This window comes from Gavialis gangeticus, unplaced genomic scaffold, assembly GCF_001723915.1.
Source record: "Gavialis gangeticus isolate Ggan-Ray unplaced genomic scaffold, GavGan_comp1, whole genome shotgun sequence".
NCBI classification, from domain to species: domain Eukaryota; kingdom Metazoa; phylum Chordata; order Crocodylia; family Gavialidae; genus Gavialis; species Gavialis gangeticus.
Genome location: NW_017728998.1, coordinates 20,751,880 through 20,765,336, shown reverse-complemented (window position 1 = coordinate 20,765,336; position 13,457 = coordinate 20,751,880). Strand labels below are relative to the sequence as shown.

Sequence of the window (13,457 nt, the reverse complement as noted above, 5' to 3'; positions counted from 1 at the left end):
GTAGTACTTCAATTTGTCTGAATTATGTTTAGGTTAGGGATACAATTCTTCAAAAAGAATCAGTCCACCCAAAATATAGCTTTACATAAAGTTGATCTATCATGGTTTAGATAAGATTTTAATTATATCTTCGCACTATGTCACTGCCTAAATGAATTATTTTTATTTGACTACTCACTATTTTACCTAGAGGATCTCTTTTTGTTCAAAAGAGGCAAAGGTAATTCAAGCATTTGAAATCCTATAAATGTATGTGATGACTCATAATCTAGTTGTGGTGAATCCATAATTACATATTTTAGAGTTTTAGCTCCAGACATTATGGTTGCAGTTGGTTTTAGTTTACTATAGGAGTGATTTCATCAGTTGAAAGGAAAAGAATCTGAGGTAGTATTCATCCATTTTATATTTACAATAAAGAAAAAGTGATCTTGAGCTTCACAACAGCACTCATCTGTAGTATTAACAATAAAAACCAATGATTTAAGTTCAGCTTGTTCAATATAGTTCAACCTCTTTCCTGTCAGCTTATTGAAGACATTCTTCTTAGCAGCTGGAAGGTCATTTTCTATCAGATACAATGTTTTTAAGAGAGATGATACTATCGCATACAGTTACATTGTTCCTATGGTGAACTGTTGCTAGGATGAGAAAAATTGAACTAGGTTAACCTTAGAGTACTAAAGCAATGTGCCTTCATGTATTAATTATTGTCTGGCTTTCATGGAAAATTACAAGTCTGAAAGGTAACCTTTGATTTATAACTGTGTAGAACAAACTCAGGAAAGACATTATCATCAGGAACCTAAGCCAAATGATTTCTTACTGCAGGCACAGCATAAGAAAGCTAATAAAATTCTTTTATTTTACTTGCTTATAACACTTTGATATAACAGTGTAAATAATTTTAGAAGGTGAAAGATAGATACAAATCTTCTCTAATCTGACTTTAGGGTAGTATTATCTAGGAGTTCAGCACATGATGCACAAAGTTCAAACCTGATTATTGATAAGTTTAGGGACTTAAAGTTCACTAGCTGTGAGACATAACCCAAGTGTAGAAAAGACTAAACTTTCATTGTAAAATAATCCCAGCCACAGGAATGGGCAAAGCAAGCCTGCACAATCCTGGCAAGATCTATTTTTAAGATTTACAAGATTTTAACTTTAAATAGAAGTGAAGGGCTAGTTTTTCAGGTTAGAGCCTGCTTTGTATTATACAGCAGTAATGCATGCTGGGCTATATAACACATTTACATAGTCCAGGCAAGATTACTGAGACCAAGAGTGATTGTGAAACAGAAAATAATCTAGCATAGATTCTAATAAATTTCATTTGTCCTGATGTCAGCATAATAGGAAAAAGAGGGCATGCATACAGAGAGACCTATTCAGATGCTCCTACACCACAATATACAGACAAAGGGAAAAAGAAGGTCTATCATGCTTGACCAACCTGATTGCCTTCTTTGATGAAATGACTGGCTCTGTAGACGTGGGGAGACCAGTAGATGTGGTATACCTTGATTTTAGCAAGGCTTTTCATACGGTCTCCCACAGCATTCTGGCAGGCAAGCCAAAGAAGTATGGGATGGATGAATAGATGGTAAAAACCTAGTTGAAACATCAGGCTCAGAGGGTAGTAATCAATGGCTTGAGTGCCCCAGGCATCCGTCCTGGGGCCAGTTTTGTTCAATGTCTGCATCAATGACCTGGCAGATGGCACATAGTGCACCCTCAGCAAGTGTGCAGATGACACCAAGCTTAGGGCAGCAGTAGATACATTGGAGGGCAGGGCTAGGATTCAGAGTGACTGAGGCATATTGGAAGACTGGGCCAAAAGAAATCTTGTGAGGTTCAACAAGGACAAGTGCAAAGTCCGGCACTTAGGACAGAACAACCCCATGGACTGGTACGGGATGAGGGCTGACTGGCTAAGCAGCAGCTCTGCAGAAAAGGACCTGGGGGTTACAGTGAACAATAAGCTGAATATGAGCCAGCAGTGTGCCCTTGTTGCAAAGAAGGCCAACAGCATACTGGGCTGCATCGGTAGGCGTGTTACCAGTAGGTTCAAGGAAGTGATTATGCCCCTCTATTCATAACTGGTGAGGGCACACCTGGAGTACTGTGTTCAGTTTTGGGGGCCCCACTACAGAAAGGGTGTAGACAAATTGGAGACAGTCTAGCAGACGGCAACAAAAATGATTCAGGGGCTGGGGCACATGACTGAGGAGGAGAGGCTGAGGGAACTGGGCTTATTTAGTTTGGAGAAGAGAAAACTGAGGGGATTTAATAGCAGCCTTCAACTACCTGAAGTGGGGTTTGGAGCTGGACTGTTCTCAGTGGTGGCAGATGACAGAACAAAGAGCAATAGCCTCAGGCTGCAGCAAGGGAAGTTTATGTTAGATATTAGGAAGAATTTTCTCACTAGGAAGGTAGTAAAACACTGGAAAGGTACCCAGAGAGGTGGTGGAATCTCCATCCTCGGAGGTTTTTAAGACTGGCGGGACAAAGCTTTGCTTGAGATGATGTAGCAGGGGGATGGACTAGATGACCTTTTGAGGTCCTTTCCAGCCCTCATTTCCTATGATTTTATGACATTATAGGCTGGCATGGTCAAGCAGCCACTAAAACAGAGCACAAGAAAAAATGCAGGTGTTTGGTGCAGCTTGGCCCACACTTCCCCCTTAAAGGAAAAACATTAATCTTTACTTGAGGGCTTTATGCTGCATCTGCAGTTTAAAAAAAATGTTTGATCATCTCCCTCATCAGCACATATCCCCACAACCTGGACTTGATAGGACACTCTTAGGATTGCATTTTAAAACTTAATGGAGATTATGATTAACTTTTTAATCACATTCAGACCTTTGACTACCAAGGACAAGCTCCAACTGAAATAACTACTTCAGGCTACAACAATATTTGGTAACTTCAGTCTACTCTATTTATAAAACATCCTTTATTAGCAACCTAACATGTCTGCCAATGCATTAAAATACAAAAAATACAACTACTTCAGGACCATTTTATGGGGATGAGGGCAAAGTTGTGCACACACTGGTACCTAAAAGACACCATCATGTCATTAGGTGGCCCTGCCAGAGATTAACTGACATCAAAATTTGAACTGAAAAGCACAACTAAGAAATAGAGTGCTCCAAAAATGCTATGTTGAACTTTGTTTTGTGACTTTGACAACAGAACGCTATTAGCTAAAAACACTGGATTCCCACAGCAAGGTTTGTAGGACACAGCAGGTTGGGCTAAATGTTTTTTTTTGTTTGTTTGGGGGGTTTTTTTTGGGGGGGGGGGGTTCTTGCAAAGTTCTATTCAGCTGCTCAAATTTTTCCACTTTATAGAGTACACAGCATGAACTCACATAACCTTGCTAGGCAAGATACCAAATGTCCACACTGAAAATTATACAGAGTAAAAAGTTTGGTTTTGTGGGAAAGGGGCTGTATTTTTTTAATAGAACAAGTTGCCTGGTGTGGTCTTTTTGTTTATTCTCCTCTTTCTTCTGTTTGTTCTTTTCTGGGCATTTACGTACCACAATGACAGACAACCCTGCAGAAGCCTAGACAGGCTGACCACAATAGGAGCAGAATTCATTAAAGTATTGCCCAAATTAGTGGAATCAGGCTCCATGTATGCCCATCTGTTGTCTTCTTCCCACCTTCAAATGCATCACTTCCCCCCACCCCACCCCACTTAGGTTACATAAGAACCCCCAAGAAAGCAGCCTGCTTGCCCTTAGGGCTGATTTTCTATTAACAGCAGCGACACTGAAAAATGATATTGGCAGCATTTAGGAATGCAACACAAAACAGGAATTTCAGACGCAGCAGGGGTATCAAAGATAGGGGCATGGCAGATCTGGCCTGTGGAGCCCTGTCATCCCACAGTGCTGCCTATGGATCTCTGACAAGCCCCTGTGCACCACAAGCAAAATACACCTGGGACTGGAGCCAGCAAGCACACCGCACACGGGGCTGGTCTAGGACACATGTTGCACACGATGCCTGCATTAGACCGGTCCTGTACATTAGATCCAGTAACCATCTGGATCGGGGCCCACAGACTGGTCCTGTGCACTGAAGCCAGAAAGCTGGGCCAATCCAGTATAAGTGCTCCATGCAATATATACCCTGGCCATATGCCACTGGCATGTGCTTTGCACACTCGCATTGTACTGCCCCTGTGCACTGAAACTGACACATAGAGCCAACCTGTGGGCCCATTTCAGCCTCAGCCCTGCACACCTCATGGGTTGGATGAATTTGACATCCCTGAAACACCAGACATGGCAGTCTGTTGACTGTCTTACCGCTTAAGTGGCACCTCATAGGCAGATGAAACTCACTTGATCTTTATGTACTTACACCAACAGCTCAGAAACCAAAAGAGCTGTTTTTGTGATGACCTAAGACCAGCTATGCTACAATTACGTTCGACTTCCTGACAAGATTGGATATTTTTAATATAGGCTACTGAGCTGGGAAGTTACATGGATAAATTTGGCCATTTATCCTACAAATATTTATATCCAAGTAATTCTGTTGATTTTATAATCTAAGAAATAAATGTGAGTAGTCCCATTGATCATATTTATTGTAATATAATACTTGCATAAAATTAAGATATGACTATGTTTTTTCTAAAGACAAATCTGCAAGCATTTGTTTCACATGCATTGCAAGAGACGTGTAAACATTCACCCAGTCCACACCAATGAAGATACATGACTTTAAAATGTGATTAGAACAAGGGCTCCTTACATGCAATACCATACTGAAAGTGAATGCAGCTAAGAGCATGAAGATATAATCTTTGTTAAAAGTGCCTCTTTCTTTTATCATAGATACTCTGACATTCAAAGCTTATCTGAAGTTTGAATACTTTCAGAAATGTTACATTTTGTTCCTGTTGGATCTATCTGATCATATCAAAAAACCCAGCAGGACTCAAGAATCCTATTGTATTTCTGGGTCTTCCACTGTTTCCCAGCAAGTCTTTTAACCTTCCTGTGCTTCAGTTTGCCTATCTGTAAAACACACATAACATTCCACTGGTATGGAGTAGCCAGGATTGAAGCTTCCTTCATAAGACATCTGATGAAGCAAACCTGGACTCATAAAAACTTAAGAATCTCTGATCTAGTCTATAAAGGTGCCTCTCTACTCGGCTTTCATTTATCTTGCCAGTAAACTGCCAGCACTTCTGAACAGATTAACCTTTCTTCACTAACAATATATTTTAAGAGATAAACTATAATACAAGTCCTAGTTAATATTCATTAAGAACATTTATTTCCACATCAAGTATTATGGCCATGTGAGAAAGGGAAAACCTGACTCTCCAAGGGAAACAGCAAAAGCAGCTAATGTGTATCCATGCTGCAAATACACACAGTAAAACAACAGCCAAGAATATTTTCCTCATTGCTAATGATAATAATCTAAAACATCAGCCACCTTAAATCAACGGCTTGCTAATCTTCCTGCCTATAGGCCGATCCATCTGCAGTGCGAAGTCTGCTGTTGACTTCCTCATAGAGAAGTGGGGCTGAAAAGGAGACCCAGAGGTCATCTAATGCAACCCTCTACCTGAGGCAGGATCTTCCCTACCCATACCACCCCAGGCAAACCATAATCTAGACTCTACATAAGTCTGCCATCGACCCTGACACAACACAGGCTTAACACCCTAACCTGCTGCAGGTAAAGTGGGAGAACCACAGCTGCCAACGTCCTGTTTCTGTTAAATGCTGTCGATATACACTTGAGAGACACCAGGAACAGGGCCATGCCCCATGCTACAGAGGAAGGCAACCCCCCAGTTTTCTAACACCATTCATTTGAAGGAGAACAGATAAGAGGTTTTCATTACAAGTAAAAGGAACTAACTACAGAAGCTAGGAGGCTAAAGAAGGAGGGGGCAGGGGGGGAAGGCCTGCAGTTTACACACACAGGACCCAGGCCTTTTGGTGCCCTGCTCCAGCACGTGTGCCACGCCCACCATGTCAAGCTAGAAGCCCCCATCCCCTTGCTGAAGGGGTCACTTGATTGCTGGGGGACGCTGCCCAGTGATGCTCTCCCCGGAGACGTGAGCAGACCAGGGACAGGCCAACAACCCCGTGCCGGCGGCCCTTGGGGAGGCAGATGCCAGGCGGTCCAGGGCTGCTCCTCCTCCGCGGAGCCCCTCCTGGAGAGCGGGTGAAGCAGGGCTTTCTCCTCGCTACAGAAATGTGCCAAGCGCCGGCTGCTTCGCGACCGCAGCCCCAAGCTACCCCCGCCCCAGCGCCCAGCCCGGGCTCAGGAAACTCCCCCTCAGCGCAGGGCCTGGCACCCCGCTTACCCCCGCGCCTCCGCCATGTTGCCGCGCCGGACTTCGCCTGTCATGTGACCACCGGGCAGTCAGCTGAGCCGCGGGGCGGGGGCGGGGCTGGCTTACGCCGCGCGGTATTGGGTAGTGTGGGACGAGGCCCCGCCCCCTCACGGTCGGGGGACGCTGACTGCGCGGCGCTCAGCCTGGCAGGGGGCGGGGCGTGGGGTTCATTAGCATAAGGGGCGGGCCTTAGGGGCTAGCCGGTCTCAGGGGGCGTCCGGAGGCCGAGGGGGCGCGGCTTGGGGTCGGGCACGCAAAGCCCCGCCCCTCGGAGCGCGCTCGGGTCGCTTCAAGCCCCTGCGCGGGGGGCGGGGCTCGCACTCGGGGCGTTCGGGAGCACGTGGTTGTTGTCCCGCAGGGGCTAGGTCTGCCATAGAGCCCTGCGCACAGAAATGCGCGTGCCACCAAGCCTGTCCCAAAGAAACGCACCTACCATCCATCCCATCACACCAACATGCACCTACCAGAGATTTCCTCACCGAGAAATGCACCAGGGAAGGAGTAAAACTTTCTACAGGTGCTGCTTTCTTGTAACAGGTCACCTAAATAAACAGCCATTCATCAAGGCCATCAGAATGCATCCCAGCATCCTAATCTCTGTAACTTTAAGGGATTCCTTTACTCAGTGCTATTAAATTAAGAATGTATTTAGCACAGTCTTCAAAGTCCTTGATGCCACAACGCCTGTCAAAGCTTATGCTGGTCTTTAGGAGACAGCTCCATACTGCTTCTTTCAACCCCCTAGATATTAAGGTCCACCACTTCAGAGCTTATGTTGATTTTTCATTTCAAACACATTATTAACCAACTAGAAATTAAGTATTCTTGTACTAGGGTTCACATACAAGGTAACTGCCTGTGATATAGTGGCAAAAGAAAAGACTCAGAGGCATGAACTACTAAAGTGTGACTAGAAGAGCTGCTGTGTGACCTGAAAAACTTGTTTAGCTGCTCTGTGCCTCTATAAAACAGAAACATGTATTGTTTTGAGATGACAGTTGTTGATGTATACGAGTGCCCCCCATCGGATGGCAACAGAACAGCTCACTCATGAGTCACATGCTGTATACAAAATATATATATATATAAAGGTCAATAATTTAAGTAAGAGACTATTGTGTTTTTAAAACAAGACGTCTATCATCACTGTTCTAAAGAAATTCCCAAGTAGCCGAAATGTAAACAATGACTTAGTACAAGTGCAATATCGTTTGTTTGCCAGGCTCCCTACCTGCTTGAAAACACTTGCAAAAATATTTGCAAAATTACTAAGTATGCCCTCATTATGTTGGCTGGTAGGGCAAGGGAATGTTAAATTTCCTTCTATTCATGTTAAGGCTACAGTGACTTAACTCAATGCTCAGCTTAAAAAATTGGTATGATTGTAGCAAACTCAAGCAGCAACCTCACTATTTCGATCAAATTTCTTGTGTTTCTAACATGAAATTTGTAAAATATTAAGTAAATTGGTAACCTTAGCTTTCCATTAACATTAGAATAACTGATTGGAAATTGTGACTGGTCTAATAACCAATATAAAGCAACATATATAAATGACGTTACATCAAGGGATTCAAAAGCATCACGTCTCTGCATCTAGTCATTTACTAGAGATTGTTCATATTTTATAACTCAGAAAGCAAATAACATGGCACATTTTTACAGACAACACTTTCCAAATAATTGACATAAAGATTTACATCAGTGCATTTGTTACAAAAAATAGTCCATGTTTGATAGCAAATATGTATAATTAAAATCTTGTGCTGGCAGTACTGCTGGGCAAGTTGTCCACTAGATGCTGTGAGAAGACTGCACAGTTACTCGCTAAATTCTGGCACTGAAAAGCTGTATGAGCACTGCAAAGCAATCACAGGGAAAGATTGATTTTAAAAAGTCTGGTCAGGAGTGTGTAAATCAGGAAAACTAGAAATGTCAGGTGGTCACATTACAGCCCGTTATGGTTTTATATGCAAGGGTCACAGACCGTTAGCAGGAAATCTTTTAATGAATAGGGAGTCTGAAGTGTATTTTGTGGGTCAGCCACCTGACAGACCTAATATATTTCTTTCAAATTCATGCTAGGTATATTCTGGATAAGGCATGGTGTTCTACATTATAACTGATAAGACATCAAATTTCAAGGGAATTCCTTCAGCATGCAAAGAGACTGGAATATCTTGAATTCAGTCAGTAGCAAATGTTTGACTCTTTCTCCTCCATGAAGTGCCAGTATCTTTGGATTAGGCTGGAGGCTTATTAATGGGATGAGATGGGAAGCTCACTTTACTTCTGAGAGCAGAGAGGGTTACAGCTCTCAGGACTAGCATGAATCATTTCTTCCCCTCTGTGTTTTGCATCTCTTTGCCCATCCATAATGTCTTGTCATTCTTAGTTCAAGAGCCTCCTCTGCAGCATCAACCATCTAAAAGAACCCATCTATATTTTCAAACAGAGATTGTCCTGTCTGGAACAAGGGATGCCCTAGATGACTTCATGAGACCCTTTCTGGTCCTAATTTCTATGGAAATTGAAGGTTTATTCCTTCAGTCTTTAGTTATGCATACGATCTGCTAATTTCAGACTTATTACTTGTCCTGTGATTTTGCTTGATTATTTGCTACTTATCTTAAGCTTCCTTCCATCCTAAACTTGGAAGCTGTGGGAATAAAATCACTACATTGTGTGCAAATGAGACTCATTTGTGGGGTGACTGAACTGGCAGCAATCTGAATTGTCAACCACATGAATGATGCTTGCAGCCAGACAGGGAGCAAGAACAGTTTTATTGCACAGATGGATTATTTTAATTCTTTGTTTGCATTGCATTTGAATCTGCAATGAGATAATTCAGAGGCAGACCTGATATCTAGGAAACCACTTTAGATTATTTACCTCTAAAACTAGATTTGGCTGACAGTTATTGTCACATCAACACTTCTATCTCCTCTTTTAAAGAACTTTCTCTCATGTTAAAGGCCTGCTTCAGCATTTTTTGCATATCTAAACTTCCCATCGGTTGCAATGTCTGTCATGTTTCTAAAGCAACACTTCACCAACTTCAGAACTGCTGTGTTGGAGTAATGTTGTAGCTGTGATGGTCCAGGAAAAATGCTACAGTTGGATTTTTTGGGTTATATCTTTTATTGGGTCAACTACATAGCTGAGGGAGATTTAGACCTTTACCTAGCAAGGACACTCCAGCAGAGAAATAGGCAGGATCTTTGAATGAGCCACTTATTAAATACCCCACAAGAATCTAGTACAATATGAAAAGAAACCCCGCACTAACTGTACACCCTTGGTCAATGCATACCATCCCACATTGGAACCTGTCACCTCTGAAAGTGTATGCGTATCTGAACCAGGGAGTCTCTGAGGTGCTACCCTCTCCAGCCTTCTGCCTGAATTCAGCCTAATACAGCTAACTACCTCTCTATACTATAACCTACAAAAAGGATCATCAACCCATTACAGCCTATATGCAAAGAGGATCAAAGTCTGAGATAAATACTCTCAACCCCCTTTCTCCTTGCTCCTGGCTTTCAAACAACCTAAAAAACTCACCCAACTCAAACTTCCTTCTGGCCAACAAACACCACATGGTCACAACCCTACCTTAACACTAGATGCAAAGCCTGGCAACATATCTGCACTGCCACCACAATGAACATATCTCACAAAGAAACCCGTTAGAATCTATGGATCCTTACATGGCTATCACAGAATGTGATCCCAAATGCCCTCATAGAAACTATGTGGGTAAAACTAAACAAAGACTAAGCTCCAGGACAAATGATAACAGGAAAAAGAGAAAAGACACAAAAACACTTGACTGTCCTACTTCAGATACCCTTAAGTAAAAACTATGTGGCAGATCCTTCATGTTAGGAAACTATTTCTCTTATTGTTCTGCAATCTAGAAGGCAACAGTAATGAATCTTAGAGGAAATGCTTTCTCTGTCTTCTTCTCAATATATGTATTGAAAGGGCCTGTGGGAACATTAACAGGAAGGTTTTCCCAACAGTCTGTCATGCTGCACTCAAATAAGACCCTGCACTAATAAACTGGCATTTTGTTTCTATATGCCCTTACAATGTATGTCTTTATACCAAAGGTTTTATATTACCATCTAAGCAGCACCACAGTGTTTACCTTACAATCTGAGCATCATCAGTAAGTGCATGTATAGCTCTTGCTAGTGTATTCAAAAGCAACAGAAAAGTAATGCATTCTCTTTCACAATTTGAAAACTATGCAACCCTTGAGAATGAAGTAGATTTTATTTTCCAGGTTTTGCTGTATGGTAAGGTATGGTCAGTAGATTCATTGGTGGTAACATTTTTGTTTGGTGACACCAAATTATATGTAGATTCATTAAACGTTTCAGTTCATTTCCTAAATTTCTAAAGTTTCTGTAAATATTCCCTCATAAGCATAAAATTAAAAAAACTGGAGATGTATCAGTGCAGAAACCCTTACCAAACTCTTACCAAATCGGTTGTTTTTGAGGGGCTTCCAGAAATTTTTTGTACTGATGCATCATCTTTGGCAGAGGGATCCAGGTGTCCAAGTTTTAAAAAAAATAATTTTTTAAGTCACTAACAAAGGCTAAATCTTGTAACTGTGTTACCTGAAACCGATTCATCGATTCATTTTATGGAGTTACATGTTAGTTAAAGAACAGCTATCCAAATTCTTACACAACGGTGGGATTTTTTTCCAGATACACAATCTACATAGCTGTGACATTTGATCACTGGCAGGGATATAAATGTTCCACCCTTTGACTAATACAGTGGCCGCAAGTAAAGTCTTTAACTTGGAATGAAGATTAGAAGGCCCCTTCAAAGCAACTGATGGAACAAAAGCATCTGCCTTTGGCATTTTCATCATGAAACAATTTTGAGTGAATTTTCCCTCAAGCTTTAAATTTATAGTGCTGTATTGATCTTTTGGATCGTGAAACAAAAATGTGATTTTCCCAAAGCCTCTATGAACTAAATTATTATGAAGGACAGGAAAGGTAAAGCATTACTTAACTTTGTCTCATTACTCTCCCTGTTGACTTTTGCTTCAAATTCAAATTCTAGTATAATCAAAATGTGCCTATCAAGGATTTGAGACTCTGAGGTAGTTTCTCATTGTATTGATTGTTTCTTCTGAATGCTTATTTTTGTTCTTGTTGGGACTCTTTGAGGTATATCAGCTAATATAAATCGTCACCGGTCTATATAAGTCAATGCAGTTATGACAATTTAAACCATCTGAGTATCTGCCCCTCTACTGCATTATTTCATATAGAGCATTTCATAACCCTGCTGTCAAAGCTGGTCAGAATACTTTTATTTTTTTAAGGAGTACTAAGATGATCTTTGTAATATTTCCTTGGTACCTTTGGGTAGCTTTCATGAAATCAACGTCCTCTGTATTGCAATAGGTTGTTTTGCTGTAGTGAAAGGAGCCTTTCTAATGATTTCCAATGTTTTTGTTCACATAGAGTTATAATGGTTTCTTCTGTAAGCCATTGAGGGGAGAGTGTAGTTTACATCTGGCTGTGCCACTTTGCATGGTGTACAGTGTTGTGACTTCCAAGCCAAGCAGTGCATTTATGTTTCTAAGGGTTTTATGCCCCTACATTTCTTAAAAAAACCAACACTGTATTAAATGTAGGTATTATTTTATTATGGTTTGCTTCTGGGTAGGAGTGTTGAGCTGAGAGTATTGTGTTTTTTCTTTTAATGTTATAATTGGTGGGTGGTATAAGTACTTTTTACTTATTCTAAATCAAAATAAACTGAAAATAATGGATTGCATTAATTTTTATAATGACATTTTACAGGATATTTTCCAAAAATGGTTTCAGTAAGTGGATTATTTATTACCGCAGGCTTCAGTTATTTGTAAATTATTTTAAAGCAAAGTTGCTTCATGTTACACAACATTTATTTAGCACTTTCCATTTCAAAATGTAAAGTCAGTGCTCTCCCTTTTGGAGGAAGAACACTGAATATGCAGATGGCTGATGGAGATGCTATTTGCTCTCTTATTCTTTGTTCAGTGGAAATGTGGGGAAAGGTTCATGCACCTTCAGTGCTATATATGAGTCTATGTAACCTGCACTTGTAAATACATGGTCAGGCCTACGCTGTGCAAAACAAATTTCCTGTGCCACTTCCCCATGCAAATGCAAACTCACCTGAACCCATCAACATACTGCAGTTATATACATGTTTACATATCTTAATTTTTCTTGTATTACTAGCTGCTTAGTATACACTCCAACTAATGCATAACAAATCCCAAAACAAGCTTATAGTATGCTTATGTAAATATTTTCTCAAAAGATTAATGCCTTCAGGTTTTTGCAGATCATGATTCATATCTTCATACTAATTTAAAGTCAGATTTCCCACTTTTCATGAGAAAATGCTCTTTAATTATTTACTGTTTATATGGAAACTATTTTCCATTCCCAGCACTTGCATTAAAATTTTAAGCCACTGGTTTATCAAGCTCTTTACTTTGCTGATGAAGAAAAACTGTGCCTCTTGCCTATACATATCTTGGTATTTTAGAAGAGTCTGATCATCTGGAAATACTCTCAAGAGTTCATTTTGTGCAGAATCCTTTTAACATGCTTCAAACTTAATTTTTCAATCTTCAGACTTTACAAAGAAAAATGAAAGAATTTTCATTTTAAAAAAATTCTTCAGTCTATATGAAGACAAAATATCCATCTTAGGAAATAAATGTCACCGCCTTATGGGAAAAAGCCTACTTGTTAAAATTTCTGATGATTGAAACAATTTTTCGGCTGTGGCTTTCTTCCACTATTCCATTATGTGACTGTAGTAGGTCTAAGACTTCAGAAGGACACGCTGGTTGCCATGGATCCACATTTGTAACAGTGTACGAACTCCTTGGTGCATCCCTTCCTGGCCAAAAGTCATGAATGCTCCAGCCCCAAAGTGAATACATGGGTAAGTTTTCAGTGCCAACTGCAGCAGATTAGATATGCAACTTCTTATTAATGTAATTCACACATCTAATCCCCTCTTCATCT

At 40.8% G+C, this 13,457-nt stretch overlaps 1 protein-coding gene across 2 annotated transcripts in view; it reads right to left on the bottom strand.

The window, feature by feature from the left end:
• Nucleotides 1–6,441, bottom strand: part of PEPD (peptidase D) — a 284,355-nt gene extending 277,914 nt beyond the window's left edge. For both annotated transcript variants that reach the window (XM_019505586.1, XM_019505588.1), the window contains exon 1: nucleotides 6,361–6,441. In XM_019505586.1, the coding sequence (XP_019361131.1) occupies nucleotides 6,361–6,404 (44 nt within the window). In that variant the 5' untranslated portion in view covers nucleotides 6,405–6,441. The remainder of the gene's footprint in view (nucleotides 1–6,360) is intronic.
• Between the last annotated feature and the right edge of the window lie 7,016 nt (nucleotides 6,442–13,457).